This window comes from Dipodomys merriami, unplaced genomic scaffold (assembly GCF_024711535.1).
Source record: "Dipodomys merriami isolate MVZ:Mamm:240054 unplaced genomic scaffold, mDipMer1.0.p SCAF_2, whole genome shotgun sequence".
Classification (NCBI taxonomy): Eukaryota; Metazoa; Chordata; class Mammalia; order Rodentia; family Heteromyidae; genus Dipodomys; species Dipodomys merriami.
The window spans coordinates 90,621,996-90,640,608 of record NW_027203381.1 but is presented as its reverse complement, the minus strand read 5'-3'; the positions used below and the strand labels follow the sequence as shown (position 1 = coordinate 90,640,608).

The following is an 18,613-nucleotide window of genomic DNA, read 5'->3' as shown; positions in this document are numbered from 1 at the left end:
TAGTTCTCTCTCTTGTATTTAGAGAGTCACTTTACTTGTAATGATCACTCAGTAAGTATGTGATAAATTGGATTTATTATGACTGCTAAGAATGTGAGATAGGATGGTTTTTAAGTCTTTCCTCTTCCACTTTTATTATTTCAGAATGTTGACAGACAAACTCTGAGATGTAATCCACGGCCAGGGAAGGTAAGCACACCTTTTGCAGATAGGCTAAGATGAACGGTGGATAGGTAAGGGTACTTTTAGGCTTGGGGAGTTTTAATACTTTTAACTGAGCAAAGACAGTGATTTTATTTTTAACATAAAGATTTAACATCTGAAGTAATATTTGCTTTTATGTATTTCAAATATTTTATTTTTCTGTATTCTAGGACATTTTTGACTTTTAAATACATTCTTAAGATTAGTTATTGTGCCTACCTACTATATATTGCAGATGGTTATCTATGATCTCCACGGAAGTAACTATAAACAAGAGATCTACTGTACAATTCCTGATGCTACAGCATGGTCTTTTCCGAATGGGGTACTGATAAAAGTTGTAAGGGGCTGGTAAGAAATCTCTTGAAATGTTATAGCATGTTATCTAAAATTAGGTGTGTTTGCTTACACTTACACTTTTTGTACTTTTAAGTGAAGTCATATTCTCTTTTTTGTAGTTTATTATTATGATTTCTAGTTTATTCTCTGTAATATTTGGAGACATTAATGTTTGGTAACTTAATTTATTTAGTATGAAAGGAAACATGGGCTGTTTCCTTTCATGGGCCAGCAGTAGGTCTTAAGAACTAATTGTGTACAACCTACACTTCCAATGCCATTCTGTAATTGTACTGCTAGTCAAATGGATTTAGCAAGTCAAACTGAATGTTTTAAATTGAAGCATAGTTTTAAAAATGAGTTCAGAGTTTCTAGGATGTTAAGGAATGAGAAAGCCTCAGAGAATCATTTGTGTAATCAAAATACTCCAGAATTTCTTCTTTGGTGTAAAGATGAGGGAAATCATTTTTTGTTATTATAGATCATGTCTTGTAGACATACCAGAACCAGAATTCTTTGGCCATTATTTAGGTTAACTTCTAGTTTGTGTTCAGACTGTAAATAGTATGTGGTACTGTTGTCAATACAAAATAACAATTGAACACGTCAGTAGTTTACAAGAAGAGGAATATTAGGAAAAAGTGTAACTTACGATTGCTAAACTATTTTTAATATAAATAGTATTTTGAACATATAGCTTTGTACATATGCATGTACAATATATGTGTATATATGTATTCATAAAGAGTATGTATGTGTAATAGGTCTATATGGTAAGATAGTGCTCAGGATTTTTATTTTTTGTTGATCATGGGGCCTGAACTCTGGGCCTGAGAGCTGTCCCTCAGCTCTTCAGCTTAAGGTTAGCACTCTACTACTTGAGCCACAGCACCACTTCCTACTTTTTCTGCTTATGTGGTGCTGAGGAATTGAACCCAGGGCCTCATGCATGCAAGGCAAGCACTCTACCACTGAGCTACCTTCCCAACCCGAGGATTTTTATTTCCTAGTTTTATGTACTATTATTCTTCCCTTACTGATATTGTGCCTTACTTAAGTTAGCCTTATGTTTTCTTTTCAAATGTAACATTATATATACTAAGAGTAGAAGATGGTGCAGATTAAAAACTTCAAGGAAATAAAATGATACATGTCTTAGTATCTATCACTTATCTTATGCCTCATTTCTTAGAAAATTAACTATAACTGATAATTTAATTTCTATTTGTGTTAGCTGGATTTTATATGAGAAGGCACATTTCCAAGGTCAGAAATGTGTGTTAGAAGAAGGAGAAAAGGTATTAACTCGTGACTGGTTTCTTCAGAGCAGAAAGCATCCACAAAGAAACTTTGTACTGGGTTCTATCAAACGTGTCTTAAAGGTAACAAAGCTTGATTTTCTTGATTTAAATTTTTGTCATATATTAAAACTGTACTGTGGCCTAGCAATGCTTACTAATGTTGCTAATCTTACTAAATTTGATCCTACTGATAATTTTTGAATTTGGATATATGAAGGACTTGAGTGAATGATAATTTAAAATGTTATCTGCAACTTGTTCATAAATGGTACATATATATTCAAAATATTAGGAGTATATTATCGGAATTTTTTGAAGGATAAGCGAGTATTCCCAAATACATCTTTTACTAGTTTAGATTGTTAATACTTAATATGGTCATGTGTTATATGAATATTTATGTGTGTATTTGTGTGTGTGTGTGTTGAGATATTAGAGAAAGAAATATGAGGAGAGGAAGTAAAGGTGTTATATCTTCAGTCATAATCTGTATTAGTAGAGTATTATTGAAGATTAGGAAAATTTTCCAACACAATAAAATATTTTATAGAGGTTCTTGGGTAGTTTAGGGGAGGGATGAATTAAGAATTAGTGGTGGAGAAACATCTTAGATAAGGACAGAATCTTTCAGATTTCCTTTATTAGTAATACATGATAGAAAAAATATACATACATATACACATTTAAACAAAACTACATATTTAAGATTTTGCTCATATACTTAAAAGCCATAAATTTGTTTGTTTTTTTTTGTCGGTCATGGGGGCTTAAACTCTGGGGCTGGGCGCTGTCCCTCAGCTCTTCAGCTCAAGGAGAGTGCTCTACCACGTGAGCTACAGTGCCACTTCTGGTTTTCTAGTGGTTTATTGAAGATAGGAGTCTCATGGTCTTTCCTGCCCGGGCTGGCTTTGAACCGCAATCCTCAGATCTCAGCCTCCTGAGTAGCTAGGATTACAGGCGTGAGCCACCAGCACCTGGCTTCTTTCATGTATTTTTAAAATGTCTTTCATCAGTAATGTAAAACATAATAAAAAATTTATGTGCCTATATATATGTTTGTGGTATCTATATATATGTATATGTCTATATGTGAGTATATCATATGTATGTTTATGTGTGTATAAATGTATACATATAACTACATATTTAAAACTTTGTTTATATACTGGAAAACTGTAAATTGAACTGGATCTTGTCCTGATTTGATTATTGCCATTAAACTCTTGATAGTTGTAGATATGTTAAAATGAAACACCCCTATACAAGCAATTGACATAAATAATAATAAGTACAGAAAAATGAAAAGCAGCATGCAGAAACATTTAAGTCTGTGTCTGCATATATTTTGCCCAAATCAAAGTTGCAAACAACTGTGTCTCTAAGAAATATGTATGTTGATAAACCACCAGAAAACCGGAAGTGGTGGTGTTGCTCAAGTGGTAGAGCGCTTGCCTTGAACTAAAGAGCTGAGGGACAGTGCCCAGTTCCAGAGTTCAAGCTCCATGACTGACCAAAATAAAAATATATATATATATGTATGTTGGTTAACCTGGTTGATATAGGGGACCGAGGGAATAGGAATATGAAAGATATGGTTTCTTATATCAGTTTACTTGAAATCTGGGGAGACGTAGCTGACCATATGACAGGAAGTTCTCTGCAGCTTCCCAGAGTCACTCAGGGAAGAGACACCTCACATCAAAGAGGCAACTCACCTGGAGGCATCTGACAGGAATCATGCAAAGTTAAACAGGAATGAGATAGTGTGGGAGATGTGTAGGAGTTCCTATCAGAGTCACTATTATCAGGTACACAGGTGAGCACGGTGGCTTGTGGTACTGCAAGAAGATGAAGATGGCTATAGCAGAGACCTCAGTGTTTGCTATCATTGAAGGACCAGACCTGTGACCAGTTCAGATCTGAAAAGCACATTGGAATATACATTTAATTAGCTGACTTACTGGCAGTTCCATAAAAGGCATAATTATTCTGTCGGTGGATTCTTCTGGGATTTGTGTAACTTGTGGTTTTGTGAATATGAGGCACCATGCCAAGCTTAGTGGGGGAAAATAAATGAGCAATACTTGGCCACCTTCCACCATTCTAACTCCTGTAAAATCAAACAAGAGTAAATGCAAACAAATTTAATCTGGTGAGCATAGATATCTGAATAGGTATTTGCATATCCACCATTTGCTAAGAATATAAGAAAGTATTATTGGTGTTTTCACATTTTCCCTTCTTCTATTGTTAGTTTTTGTTGTTGCTATTTAGTTACAGTGTTAATGCTCATGTTTACAACAGGGCTAACCGCTTTTGGTAATGAGGAACAGTAAACTACTAAGCATTGAACAGAAAAGGCATCAGAATTGTCCTGAGTATTTTACAACATAAGAATCGGGCATCACATTGCTTCCTTTCCTTCCAGACTTGTTTATCAAAACTCTCCTATGGAAATCTGAGGGGTTTGGGGTTTTTTTTTGTTTGTGTTTTTGTTTTTATCATGGCTGTCCTCTGTCAAACTTGTGTAAGTCTGTGACAACTCTACTTCTTTCATCATCTTAGTTTTTTTTGTTCTCCTTAGTCAGAATGTTAATACCATTAAAAGACAGTAAAGTATAGTAGGTAGCACTGAGCTATGAATGGGCATGGAAGATACCTTGTTTTCCACTCCTGAATGTTCCATGCAAGGCTCTTGTCTGCTCAGTGAATATAATTGGGAGTGGGATGGCAGTACAGCCAATCTTTGGTTGAGTGCTTTTATTTCTGAAATTAGAGTAAATATTACAAATTTTGGTGTTTACTTACTTTCATTTGATACCCTTTATAAAGGTATGATTTCTTTTTCCCACAGCAAATGTATTTAGGATGTAACCTCACTATTTTTTTTGGGGGGGTCCAGTCGTGGGGCCTGAACTCTGGGCCTGGGCGCTGTCCCTCAGCTCTTCAGCTCAAGGCTAGCGCTCTACCACTTGAGCCACAGCGCCACTTCCGGCTTTTTTCTTTTTGCTTATGTGATGCTGAGGAATGGAACCCAGGGCCTCAAGCATGCAAGGCAAGCGCTCTACCACTGAGCCACCTTCCCAGCCCTGTAACCTCACTAATATAATGATCCAGGAAGAGAGCTCCATTGTTAGATAAGGGACCAAAGGCATTTTACCTAAGGTGGAGACAGATTTTCTTACTATTTGTTTCTTTCCTATAAGTTTATCACCCTTCCTATGAAATACTATATAATAAGGTAGGCTTGCAGATTTCATCAGGAGACATTTTCAAAGAACAGCATGACTATCACAGTCTGGGAGGAAGCCCAGACTTTTTTTGTTAGCATGAATTGTTTATTGTTGCTAGGTTGCTAATGTTTGGCTGTCTTTGTCCATCAAAAAGTATACAAACCTTGGAAAAGATGCCGTTTGTCTGAGTAGCCAAAATAAGACAGAACTTAATGAAGCCTTTTTCTATCAGCTCAGGCAAAAATCTAGGCTTCTAGGATAGCGGAGAATAAATGCTTTCTTATATTTAATTTCATGTTTTTAGCTGTCCTTATACTTTTATTACTGTGCCATTTCCTCTTTGTTATTGTAGACAAAAATGCCTCTTAGCTTTTTCCCTTTTAAAGGACACCACCCAAACATTGTTTGTATAACACAATGTGGAGGAAACTTTGTTTGTGTGAGACACTTAGTTATGTATTCTGCTAAGGGTTCCAGATCCCTGGGGGAACATTAATATAGCAGTATTTCAAATAATGCTCTATTATTAACAGCATACAAAAGACCAATGAAGGTTGACAAGTGACAACTCTAGACATTTCTAGCCATTTTTGAAGAGAAATTTTAGAAGGAAATATGCTGTTTATATTTCAATGTTGATCTTATGTTATGCTTTCTTAGTATAGTGCATTATAAAGTAATTTTCTGAAAATCACATGTATAAATTTATTTGTTTTTTATGTATTTTTAAGGAAAGTAAAACGATTTATAGGACTTGGTAATATACAACAAATGTGAGCTATCATTACTCTAATTGTCCCATTTATGTTCAGTATATTATTTTTGACCTAAACAACAACTTTTGGAGGATAATTATGACACCATATTTTAATTACTAAATTGAATTTTAGTTTTACTGAATTTCTTAACATGGTTCTAGATATGTTGTATGTAAATTCTGAAGAATACTTTCATAGTCCAGTTAGTACCCTAAATTGCTTCGTTTAGGAATAAGAGTGAGAACTCAGTTTGGGTTAAAGTTAAAAGGGTTTTAAAAGTACAGTTGTAAATAAACAATAAAATTACAATTGTTGAGTCTCTAGTAAGTGCTACCTCTGTGGTTATGTTTACCTACTAGTTCATTTGAATTTCACAATATCATTGGTGAGAAATAGGCTACTGAAGCTTGAATTACATCTAAATGCTACTGAGTATTGAGATAGATTGTGTGTTGGGACAGAAGGGAATCTTTAATTTATTGGAAGGGGAACATAATTGCAATTTTTATTTCTTAAGAAAGTTTGAGGTCTTTTTCAGCTTTAATGACTATTTTTGTAAGAGAATTTCATAAAGTACAATGCAGATGGCTCTGTCTTTAGTCGAGAAGAGGGAAATGTCTGCAAAGCTTATAGAGGCCAGGATGGGAGTGAAGACCAGGTGCCTGAAGAAATGTGGGAAATGACTGTGGATCAAGTTACTGTGGAAAAGCAAATAAAAACATGGGTTTGTTGTAACTGAGTCTTAGACCAAGGAGTGTCACAGAGAAGTGGTATTCAAACAAGCTCAGCTGTGGAAAGTTTAGTCTCTGCTTGACCAGCGGTTGAGACTAGGTCCATTACTCAAGTTTGGTCTATCACAGTGGGAACAGATAAGAAGACATAAGCACAAATGAAACTGGAAAGGAAGGTCTAACAGGGAACAGTGACAGCGGGTATCTGGTTTTCTAATCAACTGTAGTTGTCAGGTTTCATAATGCTTTTTTTTTTTCCTTTTTAAATCAAACCAACATGCACTAAAGAAAATAAAGTTCTACAAGTCGGAAAACAGATTTCCTTTACCCTCACCTCTAATTCCTACTTCTTTTGTCAATGTAAATTAGATAAACACTCTGTAGGAGTAGTGCCTCTCTATTATTTATTTTTTATGTGCCCCATGAGATCAGCTTTTATTTAACTCCCTTCCTCCTCTACAGCTTTGTTTTGCATTTAAGAAGGAAGGCCGGCAGATCATTGGCACTCAAATCCTTGGGTAACTCTGAGCGTTGTTTATTGGGACAAGTGTTTTTAACAGAAAGTAGAAATACTCTGGAAAATAATTTTCTCCTGTTAATAATATTTATAGTTTTGAAATGATCCTCTAGAAAAACTTTATTTGAATAAAAGGAAAGATTAAGGAACACAACAGTATTCCCTTTATGCTTTTTGTGTGTGTGAAGAAATTCCACTGAACAATGAGCACAATTGTTGGTGTATGTCCAGAGAGGCTGAAATACCAGCCTGTGTGACTCTAGATTATTTCAAAGTCAAATTACTTTTCCCTTTACAGGACTGCAGCATTCCAGAGATAGAGCTTTGCCTGAAGTCTGACCCAGCATGTTGTCCTATCTACATACAACGAGCAGTCCCCAATTTGGAAGAACTGAATATCCCCAAATCTTGGTCTTTCACTGTCAAGTCAGGAGTGTATGTATCAGTTTTCCATTCTTATAGTGATAGATGGCTACCTGTGTTAACCTCTTTGCTTCATTTCTCACTAGGTGAAAACTTTTTGTTAATATCATTTATGCTGCTGAATACTCAAGAAAAAGATTCCCTCAGGGTTTAGAACAGGTTCTGTCTTTCTTGGGATCCCGTTAAGGCTCTTTAATAAATAAATATGATCAAGCACAGAATCCTGAGATATAGTTCTTAATTGGTGGGCCTATTGTCTTTCAATTCACTTTGAGACTAAGAAATAATAAAAGCATGTTTCTGGCCTAAAATTCTGGAGCCTCAACTATTTCTAAGTGTGTTAAGTTCTGAGGCCTCTCCAGTACAAGACACATTTCATATTCTTACAAGACAGCTGATGTTAACTTGATTGTTATAGATGATTATCCCTGGCTACCAGCTTGTAAACAGGGATTTCATGCTATGCCTCTCTGATTTCAAAGGTTATCTGTAGTATCTCGGGTCTCAGTTTACTTCTAGCTCAGTGCCAGGTGGATATGAATCACAGAGGTCTGTGGGTACCTGACTAAGTGGATTTCTGTTTGTCACTTTCATGGTTTTAGGTAGCTCCAGGGATTGTTGTTGTAGTATTTGGAGGTCACTATAAAAGTGTTCTATGTAGCCTCCAACTTCAAACTAAAACTTTTGAGCAGAGAGTGATTGGCCTCCCCGTGAAAGATATTTGTGATTATTATGTTTTTCTGAGTGATAGATGGATCTTTTGGGAATCTGATCACAAAAATACTATTCCTGAGGCAGCCAATATCGATTCTAAAAATATGGGTCACCATATGAAATGCCTAGTGGAATTCCTATCTTTGAAAAAGAATGAGGTATAGAGACATGACTTTGATTTTTTATTATGTCCTTCTTCAATTGAAGGTTGTCACATGTATTAGATACTCAGAAATTTTAAACAAATAATGTCTAAAATTTGGAAAATAGACTTACAAGATGGCATATGAATATAAGTACTCAATAACATGTTAACTCTTGTTATATCTGTCCAATCAATCACCTTGGTGTTTTGCTAGTGTAATTCAGGAAAAATTTTTAATTTGGTACCTTTTTTTCTTCTTCACAAGTCAGACTGCAGTGTCATTATTATATTTTAATCATTCATTTATTTCCTATTTAGTTGGCTTGCCTATCCAGACATTAATTTTAAGGGGCAAGCTACAGTTTGGGAGGAAGACCAAGAGCTCTTTGAGATTTCTGCATCAGAGATGAAATCATTATATCCACTTCAAATGGTAGGTAAAATCAAGTAGTTGTGATCATTACTCATGAGTCTCAATCTCAAGAAATGGGTATTTGTTCTATTCAATTGGCAAACTATATATTGTTCTTACGTTTCTACTATACAAATAATCTATATTTACTTTATATTTACCGTGATACATGCTGTTTCCTCTGTGAAAATTCTAAATAATTAATTAAGTTCTAAAATTCTAATTAATTAATTAATTTCTTTTGTTGTTGCTCATTAGAAAATTAGTTGCAGTAAATTATATTCTTCCACTTTGGTAGTAAATGATAAGCCAAGCCTAAATAATAAATGGGTAGTTCTGTCAATGTTTACCTTTTAAGATTAAAGAAGTGCATGTTTCTGTTGGAAACATTTTATCTGGAGGCAAAGCGTTCAATTAAATATTGGATGTGTGCTACAATTTTTTTTGCTTCTGTTTCTTTTTCAAAATGGAATTCTGGACAAATGAAGAAATCTTAAGAAATATCACAGTGTAGATTAGCATTGAAACCAGAAAATTACAAAATTAAGATTTTTGTGACAAGAGGGTTGCTTTTTATGCTATACAACCTTAATATCATAAATACTGGAAATAAGATTAAAAGTGATCTGGGAACAGTGAAGGGCTCATCGTTATTTTAGGTTAGAAATCCCAAGTACTCCTGGAGGAGACTTGGATAACTCCTGTAAAAGTCTACTCTGCCAACTGTGATATCTAAATTTACTAACATTTCTCTCTTCTGAGTGGGACACTGTCCAGGATCATTAAATATTTAATTGATCACCTGGTGTCTAGGACTTAATATTCTTTGTAGATTATACTTAATCTTCCTTGTAATTGTTATAATCTCAAACTTTAAAAAACTTAAAAAAAAATCTTGCCCCATCTACAATGATGAAGAAGTTTCTGCAGAAACCTGGCCATTGTAGAATTCTCTACTTAAAATTTGAAGTTTGACATAATTCAAATTTGACTGCTATGTAGTCTTAATGAATTATTATTTTTTCCCTTGTACTAGGGATTGAATTTGGGGCCTAGATTAGTACCTTAGCTTTTTCAACCCAGAATGGGGCTGTACTACTTGAGCTATAGTTCCACTTCAGTTTGTTAGGTTGTTAATTGGAGATGAAAGTCCCCAGGAGTTTCTTGCCCAGACTGGTTTCAAACTGTGATTTTCAGTATCTGCCTCCTGAGTAGCTAGAATAAGACATGACCAACCTGAGCCTGACATTAATGAAGTGTTTTTTTTTAAATAGCCTATATGTCACTTACTTTCAAGTATTTACAAACCTATATGTCACTTACTTTCAAGTATTTACAAAATTTCTATGTCTTACATTAAACTCTTTTATCTTTAGGGTGGACTGAAAGTGGAAATGCCTATGAACTTAAAGGTAAGTTTTGAACAGATGTTTGTAGTAGGGGAAAAAAGACTGAATAGTAATCTTTAAGTAGTTTTGGATAATTAAAATATATTTGAATATACAATACCTAGCTAATAGAGTTGGTTGATGAGAAGCAACAAACTATCTACTGAAAACTCCTGCTGGAATTGTTAACGGATATTTTCTTAGTATGTAGTCTGTAGCTCTCAACTCTCTCAAATAAACTAAGTGTCTATGTCTTTTGTTTGGACCAGAGTGTGGTAACAGCTATTATATAGGTATATAATAATTTATATTTATTATTGTTAAGTGATAGTTGTTGAGTGATGTTCAGAGAGATCAGTATTTTTAGGTAAATGCCATTTTTTTAAGTTTGGTTATCTGAAGGGAAGAGTAGAAACAATGAAATCATGGGGACCATGTTGCTAGAATTGGGAAAGCAAATAAGCGATAGAGTTTAATGTGTTTTCAAGATAGGTAGGGTCTGGGCCCTGGTGACTCACCCCGGTAATCCCTAGCTACTCACGAGATATGAGGATTTCAGTTAGAAGTTAGCCTAGGAAAAAAAGTCCCTGTGAAATTCTTACCTCAATTAACCACTCAGAAAAACAGAAGTAGAGCTTTGACTCAAAGTAGTAGAGCACTAGCCTTGAGCAAAAAAACTCAGGGACAGCACTCAGGTCCTGAGTTCAAGCTCCATAACCAACAAAAAAAAGGAAAGAAAAAAAGATAGAAAGAAAATCAATGAAGTGATCAAGTTGCAAATAAACTTCCTTAGAGGTGGGCAATAGCACCTCTAGCTAGAGGCAAGTCTTGAAGTGAAGAACCGTTCTTCTTTCTCTCCAAAATAAGACACTATTCCTCCAGCCCTCTAAATTTTAGGCTTTTTAGTTTAGGAAATTGACTATCATCTTCTCAATCACTTAGAGTGAATGTTTGTTTGTTTGTTTGTTTTAATTATGTGTCTGACTATATCTACTATATGCTGACTTCATGTAAAATCATATATACTTCAACTTAAAGCCTGGCTTCCACTCCCAAAGACCCTATTTTGTCTGGATGTGGTCAGAACCTTCTCAAGTGATATGATTGGTAAAAGTTACAAATTAGTCATCTAATAGATGCAGAATTAGTGATGATACTCTGAGAGACTCCTGTTTCATTTTCTTATTTGTTCATTCAGAACTTCAGGTTTGACAGGCTGGGTCTTACATGGGCATTTGCAGTTCAACAGGTTGCAAGCATATTAGAATGGACTGATCCTTATAAGTAATCACTATTGCCATATTGTTAGGTATTAATTGATATTGCTCATCAAAAAATACTGCTTTTTATTATTGTATTAAAATGTCATCACATGTAATAGTGATTAAGTCAATATATATACTGTATATATATTTATATATATAATTTCAAACAAGATCAATATTCTGTTTTTTTCAGTGTATATAATGTTGTAGAAATAATGAGGTGGTAACTTTCTGGTTTAGTTTATTTAAGCATGGTGTGGTATTCATCAAGATCTTGCATATTTAATTGTGCATAATATTTCACTGGCTAAGAAATCGGTCTCAGGGATAAGCTGGACTGATTAAAAATATTATTATTTGAGAAGTAATAGCAAAATAGGAGAGAACACTGGACCAAATCAAGGTTGAAATAAAAATCATACTATAAATTTGTTTTGAACTACACTCATTACACCAGGCCTAAATTTTCTTAAGTAAATTTAATTTTTAACTTATATTGTCAGGTACCTTTAAGTGTTTGTATAAATGTATTTCAATTCAATATTCAGTTTATGAGCCATTATCCAATTAACAAAACACTTGTATTCAAGTTAAAAACTACATACCTGCTTCTTCTTAATGATAGTTAAGGATGACAGGAAAAGTTAGTGTTGTAATAGGGTATGTTTCTGAATTCACTAATTTATTGTTATACTCTGGAAGCTTTTCTTACCTTCCAACTATGGGCCTTGAGCTTGCCAGAGTGGTGTTCAGCCAATTGAATCAAGCTTCTAGCTCTCAGTTTTTCAGTACTGGGGTTTGAAAAGCTTTTATTATAAGGAAAAATTGAGTAGATATGAAGCATGTCTGTTTTTAATTCCAAACACACGAATAAATGTATAAAGATAATTCAAGAGGTCATTGTAAGAGAATTTAGCCTATGAGATGGCCACAGGATTTGGACCAGAACAATTTAATCATACCCAGGTATGAGAGAGACATTTTGGTCATGATGATACCTTTTTTTTAGATCATGGGGCTTTTAATCAGGGCCTAGCCACTGTCTCTGAGCTCTTTTTGCCCAGTTCTAGCACTCTACCGCTTTGGGCCATAGCACCACTTCCAGTTTTCTGGTGGTTAATTGGAGAGAAGAGTCTCAAGGGCTCTCATGCTTCAGCTGGCTCTGAATTGCAATCCTTAGGTCTCAGCCTCCTGAATAGCTAGAGTTATAATCATAAGCCACCAGCATCAGACTCATAACCATACCTTTATGATGGTTAAAACTCACAATTTCTTTGTGAATACCAGGCACTATGATGTATTGTAAACCTATAGTAATGAAAAAAATACGGTTCTGCCCACTAATATTGTGGTTTTTCATATTAAGTGGGTCGGAATGGATCTGTTCTAAAATGTGACCATGTTAAATAATTATTTTCATGTTTTTCAGGTTATTATTTATGAAAAACCTCACTTCTATGGACAGGCCAAAGAGTTTAGTGAGCATATAGATTCTGTTCCTAATTTTTTAGAAAATGATAGTGATTTCAATGGAATTGGATCAATTCGTGTCATCGGTGGAGTGTGAGTGTCCTTTTTTCAATATTTGACTTAGTAGTAGTTTATTTTTGAAGAGCAATACGAGCACTGTGCTAAACAGAGCAGAGCAACTGGGCTTAATCTAAAGATCTATGCCCTGTATAATCTAGGAAGAAAAACCATTACTTACTAATGGCTGTCTACTGTAAAGTTTTGTTGGTATTAGAGATTTAAAAAAAAAACTATTTTCTGTATTTAGTTTAAAAACTCAGTTAGCATATCTAAATGTAGCTTAGAATATAACAAGTATAAGAGAAAATTAATTTTTCATAGATCATAAACATGAGTGACATTTTTACCTGCTATTCTTTATTTAGGTATTAGTTGACTGTTGTGATTTAGTTGACTTTGACAATGAGCACCCCCCCCTTTTTTAATTAAAGGAGTAGTCTGGATTGTGTGTTTCCAAAGTCAAGAGTTTTTGACACTAGTGGGCTTCTATCCCGGAACTGCTTTTGAGGAAACACTCTAAGGACTGCCTAACTGTCGTTGCTGCCATCCCAGGCTTAATGAACAGTTACAGAAGCAGAAACCCCAGAAAAATCTGTGTCTAGGCTTGCCATGTGCCCTTGGGTTCATGTTCTGACAAATAAAACCACGAAGAAGAAATTTTCCTTATTTGCCATTGTCAGCCAAGTGCCATACCCTTCAGAAACATTTCCTTGTGTCTCTTGTTAAAGACTGGTTATTATGGAATGTAGCTTCATTTTAATTGTAAGCATTGGTATCTCTTGGTATTTGCTGTCACATCATGCAGCTTGTTTGTGCTCCTCTAACAAATGATGGTACTAAAATGTTTTATTCATAGGCATATGAATAACTCATGTTCATGGGTTACTTAATGAAACCTGTCTAAGTGTCTACACATACAGACTTAGACATCACAGTTTCTGGCCATAAATTAAGCAATGGCCTACTAGCCACAATGAAAATGTGAGGGACTGCTATATGTTAGTTATATAGGTCATATTGATAATTGATCTGACAGAGTGGTAATTTTATTATTTAGTCTTGATTTGAAAAGCAAAGAGCTAAAAGAGCAAAGGCTGATTGGATGAATGTTTTATTCAGTTATATTTATTTGTAGTCTTCTCTGGTTTCTGAGCACACATGCTTCTTGTTAATTGCTGTAAAATGTTTTTTTTTTTTTTTCCTTTCCTCCCTTGGGGATTTGAATGTTTTCCCCATTAACTAGATAGATTTAAAACTAGTTTTTAGTTTCATGGAAAATCATCTGGTAAATTCCAGTATTTATTCTCTAAGGTTTTTATTTTTTTTACAACTGTTTCATAAAACACCCAAGAAAATGTGGCCTGTAATATCATATATCCACTTATATTTTTATTTGACAGTTATAGGGAAATCATGCGATATTACTACTTAAAAATGACCAGCTGACTTTATTTTCACCTTTTATTTCCTTTATTTTCACCTTTTATTTCCTTTTGCTTTTTTAAATGTTTAGTCTTGCATAGATAGAACACTTTTTGTCACACAGAGAAGCAAGATTAATAAGGATGGAAAGAGTATTGCTGTGTGCTTTATGAAAACAATTCTCTTTTTGTATCTTCACAACTATAGAAAGAGTGAGCTAAGGAAAGCCAGTGGCCAGCCGCTCTCCTGGGATTCTTTTTGTCAGGTTCTAGCATTAGGAAGAATCACCTTGGACTCTCCCCACTAGAACAGACTGACTCTGACTACACATATATATAAAAGCCATTTTTAATACATTATTTTGTGAAGCATCTATGTCCACATTTCGTTAGTTACTATGTATTACCCCATAGAAAAGTTAAGTTTCATGAAGGAGCTTAACAACTCCTGCTGTGTTTCAGTGTCCTGTAGTAATCTTGATATTCTTTTTTTTATTTTATTGTGAAAATACTGTACAGAGGGGTTACCTGTAGTAATCTCTTTTAGTAGAAGTCAATAAACTTCTTTCCCTAGAAAGTGCACTCTGCCACAGTGCTTCCTGTTGCCATGGTCACTACCTATTAAATGGTGAGATCAGCATTTCCCACCCACAAGTATTTATAGAAGTCTTTGTACATATGTAGAACATATGGGCTAATTACAGCTCAATCTCATTTTCTAGTTTTTGGTAAATACTCCCGTATTGTGTTTTTGATCACAACCTGGTGAGAGTATCATTAAACTCTGAACAAATATTTATTAAAGAAGCGATTCTGTGTTTCCAGAAACGGTTAATCAGTAAACAATGAATGATTATCTTTGGATCTCAGTGTGAATTTTTTCTCATTTGCTGTATGCACTTACTGTTCTTTTTCTATTTGGTAAACTTTCCTACCATGGTAAGATATGGTAACAAGTCATGCCATAAACAGTTAATGAGCTTACCCTGTGGTGATTGTACAATTAAAATTTTTTGTAGCTTTCAAACTATAAAAATTACTGATCTGTGAAGCACACACCATTTATCTGTCTTTGTAAATGGAAAATAAAACAGCTGTGTTGCTTTTTAGATTATGAAGATGAATAACTATGTGCGTGATCATGATTTTTTTCTCCTTGGCTTTCTTGAATAGTTTTATTAATGGCTCACTTGCGTGTGCTCTGTATTTCTAGGTGGGTTGCCTATGAAAAAGAACATTTTAAAGGCCAGCAGTTCCTACTTGAAGAAGGAGACTTTGAAGACAGTAGTGCTTGTGGGGCATTATGTGGTCCCATCTTGTCTTTCCGGTACTTACAGGCTGTGAGTTTGCTTCCTTACCTTTAATTTACTACTTGTTTTTATCTTTTTATCACTTCTGATAGAACTTAGGTTATAGAGTGTTTCTAGCACCTGTGAATATTAAACTGAACTAAACAGACTTGCTTGTTTTCCTTAACTACCACAATTCTTATAAACATGTTTTTAACTTTTCACCTGTTGATGAAAAATTACATTTTTTGAGCTTTGTTAAATATATTGTACTAGGTACTAGGCATGTAGATTAAGTCCCAGCATCCTAGAGCAGATAGTCACAGGCAAATTGGCACATATATAAATATTTGATATTGTTTGACTGTGATTGAATTAAGTACTCAAGGTATTTAGGAAAAGGTCAGTAGGTCAGCTATTCCCCATGAAGAGAAAGCTGTATAGAAATGATTATAGTTAAGCTCAAGTTTCATGTTTAGGACAAGTTGAGAATTCCTGCTTTGGGGGTAGGGGACAGAGCAAGGGCATAGTTAGTTGCTATTTAGCAAAAGGTTAACCCATTTGTAAAGTCAAGGTTATAATCTCTAGGACCACTTAACAGTGTCTAGAGACATTTTGGGTTCTCATAAAAGTGCTAGGGAGGGCGGTGGTTTAACTGACGTGTAGTCAGTCCAGGCTAGGGATTCTGCTGTTTTCCTGTAACAGAGAGGCCAGCCCCAACAATAAAGATGTATAGGATGCAAAATGCTAATGGTGTTGAGGTGGAGACACCCTCATATTAGTAGAATTGCACTGTGTTTAGGGAAAGGCAATTAAGTCAGATTTTATTATTATTAACTCAGGTTTTATCTTATTATGCAGAATCTGAGGGAAGATAATCACAGAGCCAATGAATAAGGAGCCTAGTGCCATGTTGAGAAATCCAGACTCTTTTTTTTTTTTTTAGTTTCTCAGAAGCCACAGTGGACTTTAGATCTAGTCAACATGATTAGGTAATGGTTTAATCTTTGTGGTCATGGTATACAAAAATAAGGGAAGTGATTAGAGGTAAGCATCCATAATGTTATAGGTAGAAGTGAATGAAGGCACAAAAGTATGACTGATGTTAGAACTCTAAGATAGCATTGCTTATTAAACGTTGCTGCTTATTCTGACTGTCCCTGTGCTTTTTAAAATCAATCTAGTAGGGGATGTGTTCCTATTTTTCATGGGCTGTCACTGCAATGTCTTCCTGAAATGATCTTTACTTTGAGCCATCTGCAGTGTTCTATGAAGCCCTTTTTTTTTTTGATTTGCTTATGAAGGGTAAGCACAGAATTCACACAGACTTTAAGTGAGCACTGGAATTGTGGGTTTTGGTCATTTAGGTTTCTATATTTTGGGCCCAGAAACAGCCCTTTCATTACTCTCAACTCTGTTAGGCAGGAAGAGCCAAAGGAGAGAAGCAGGACAGACTTCAGGGGAGCATCTTATATTATTCCTAAGTGATCCTTCTCAGTAAGAGTCAGAAACAACAACAAATTCTACCTGAGAAATAGAATACAGTCCATTGAAATTTGAATACTGGGAGTGCTTAAACAATAATACATGGGTAACTTTTAAAATATTTCGTGCATAATTCTAATATGCCAGGGCCACAGATTTTTTTCTCTACTTAGCCCACACCTGAAATGATCACTAAAAGGCAAAGAATATAAGTGATACATGACAGCCTCTCTCTTCTTTAGGTCACTGTGATCACCTGCATTGAGGAAACTATGGCTCATAATTCAGATTATTCTCTACCCAATATTAAATAATACAAAAAATTCTCAACTTATTTAGAACAAGAGAGTTGGATAGGAGCTGATGCTAAAAGATGTTTAGAAATGAACAGGCCAGATAAAAACACAGTGATTAGTTGAATCTCCTAGTAGCAGAAAATGAGAAAAGAAGTTTTGTAACTATATAATGAGCTACATGATGAGGGGATAGTTGATATAGGCAGGGTCTATGATAACATGTTAGAAAAGTGGCATAAATGAGCATAATAAACTTCTGCTCTGCACCAAAGTTTTTGGGCATATAAAAATGACACCGTTTTTCTATAAATAAGTAAAAATGTCCTTTAAAGAAAAACCTCTTCTTCTGTTCTGTCTTTAACTTTGATTTTGAAAATTAAAGTAATAGTTGTTAGCTTATAGTGAAAGACTCATCATCATCATAATAATAATCCCTGTACTTAAAGTTTAAGTACTGTGTTCAAAGATAGAACTATGATTGGAGGGCAAGTCTGTTGTCCTGTTGAGAGCCCATGTTATATTATTCATTTCCATTGTTCCAAATGGTTAGACTTAAAAAGCCCTTTGATGATGGAAAATGAGATTACATTCCATCAAAGCCCTAATATTTCATTTGTAGCTATTCATACAGTGTCTCATTATAGGCCAGTATACATATGTAATAAATATTTACATGATTTTCAGAGACAATTGTATAATTGGAATTAATTATGTTCACTAAAATATATTCCGATGAAGCATACTAAAAATGAGTGAATAGACAACATAAAATTTACATATGTATTGTGACAGTGCTTCAAAAACTTGACTGTGAAGTTACATTTTGGACAGTTGTGCATTCTCTAGACATAGCATATAGGGAAGGACTTCTTTTAGCTCTATGACTATGCCAGTGTTAGTTAGCAAATTAATAGATGGAATGAATATGAAACATCTTTTTCCAGTGACATTCTCTCATCTGTAACCTAGAAGGAGAAAAGCACAGCATTTATGATTTCAGTTGAAGTAATATAAAATAAGAAGACAGAAAAGCTACAAAATGCAGTCTAGTTTTCAGATATCTTCTCCGTAGCACATGGAACACTCTGGGTTTACTGAGGTCAAATTTCGGACATGCTCCTTAGGGATACTTAGGGATAATATGGTTTATGTCATGGAATGC

At 34.7% G+C, this 18,613-nt stretch overlaps 1 protein-coding gene across 1 annotated transcript in view; it reads left to right on the top strand.

The window, feature by feature from the left end:
- Crybg3 (crystallin beta-gamma domain containing 3) overlaps window positions 1-18,613 on the top strand; it is a 98,644-nt gene that overhangs the window by 40,604 nt on the left and 39,427 nt on the right. Inside the window, exons 5-12 of the mRNA XM_070030418.1 lie at window positions 145-189; window positions 440-555; window positions 1,778-1,925; window positions 7,382-7,518; window positions 8,684-8,798; window positions 10,154-10,189; window positions 12,860-12,993; window positions 15,595-15,721. Of these exons, the coding sequence (XP_069886519.1) occupies window positions 145-189; window positions 440-555; window positions 1,778-1,925; window positions 7,382-7,518; window positions 8,684-8,798; window positions 10,154-10,189; window positions 12,860-12,993; window positions 15,595-15,721 (858 nt within the window). The remainder of the gene's footprint in view (window positions 1-144; window positions 190-439; window positions 556-1,777; window positions 1,926-7,381; window positions 7,519-8,683; window positions 8,799-10,153; window positions 10,190-12,859; window positions 12,994-15,594; window positions 15,722-18,613) is intronic.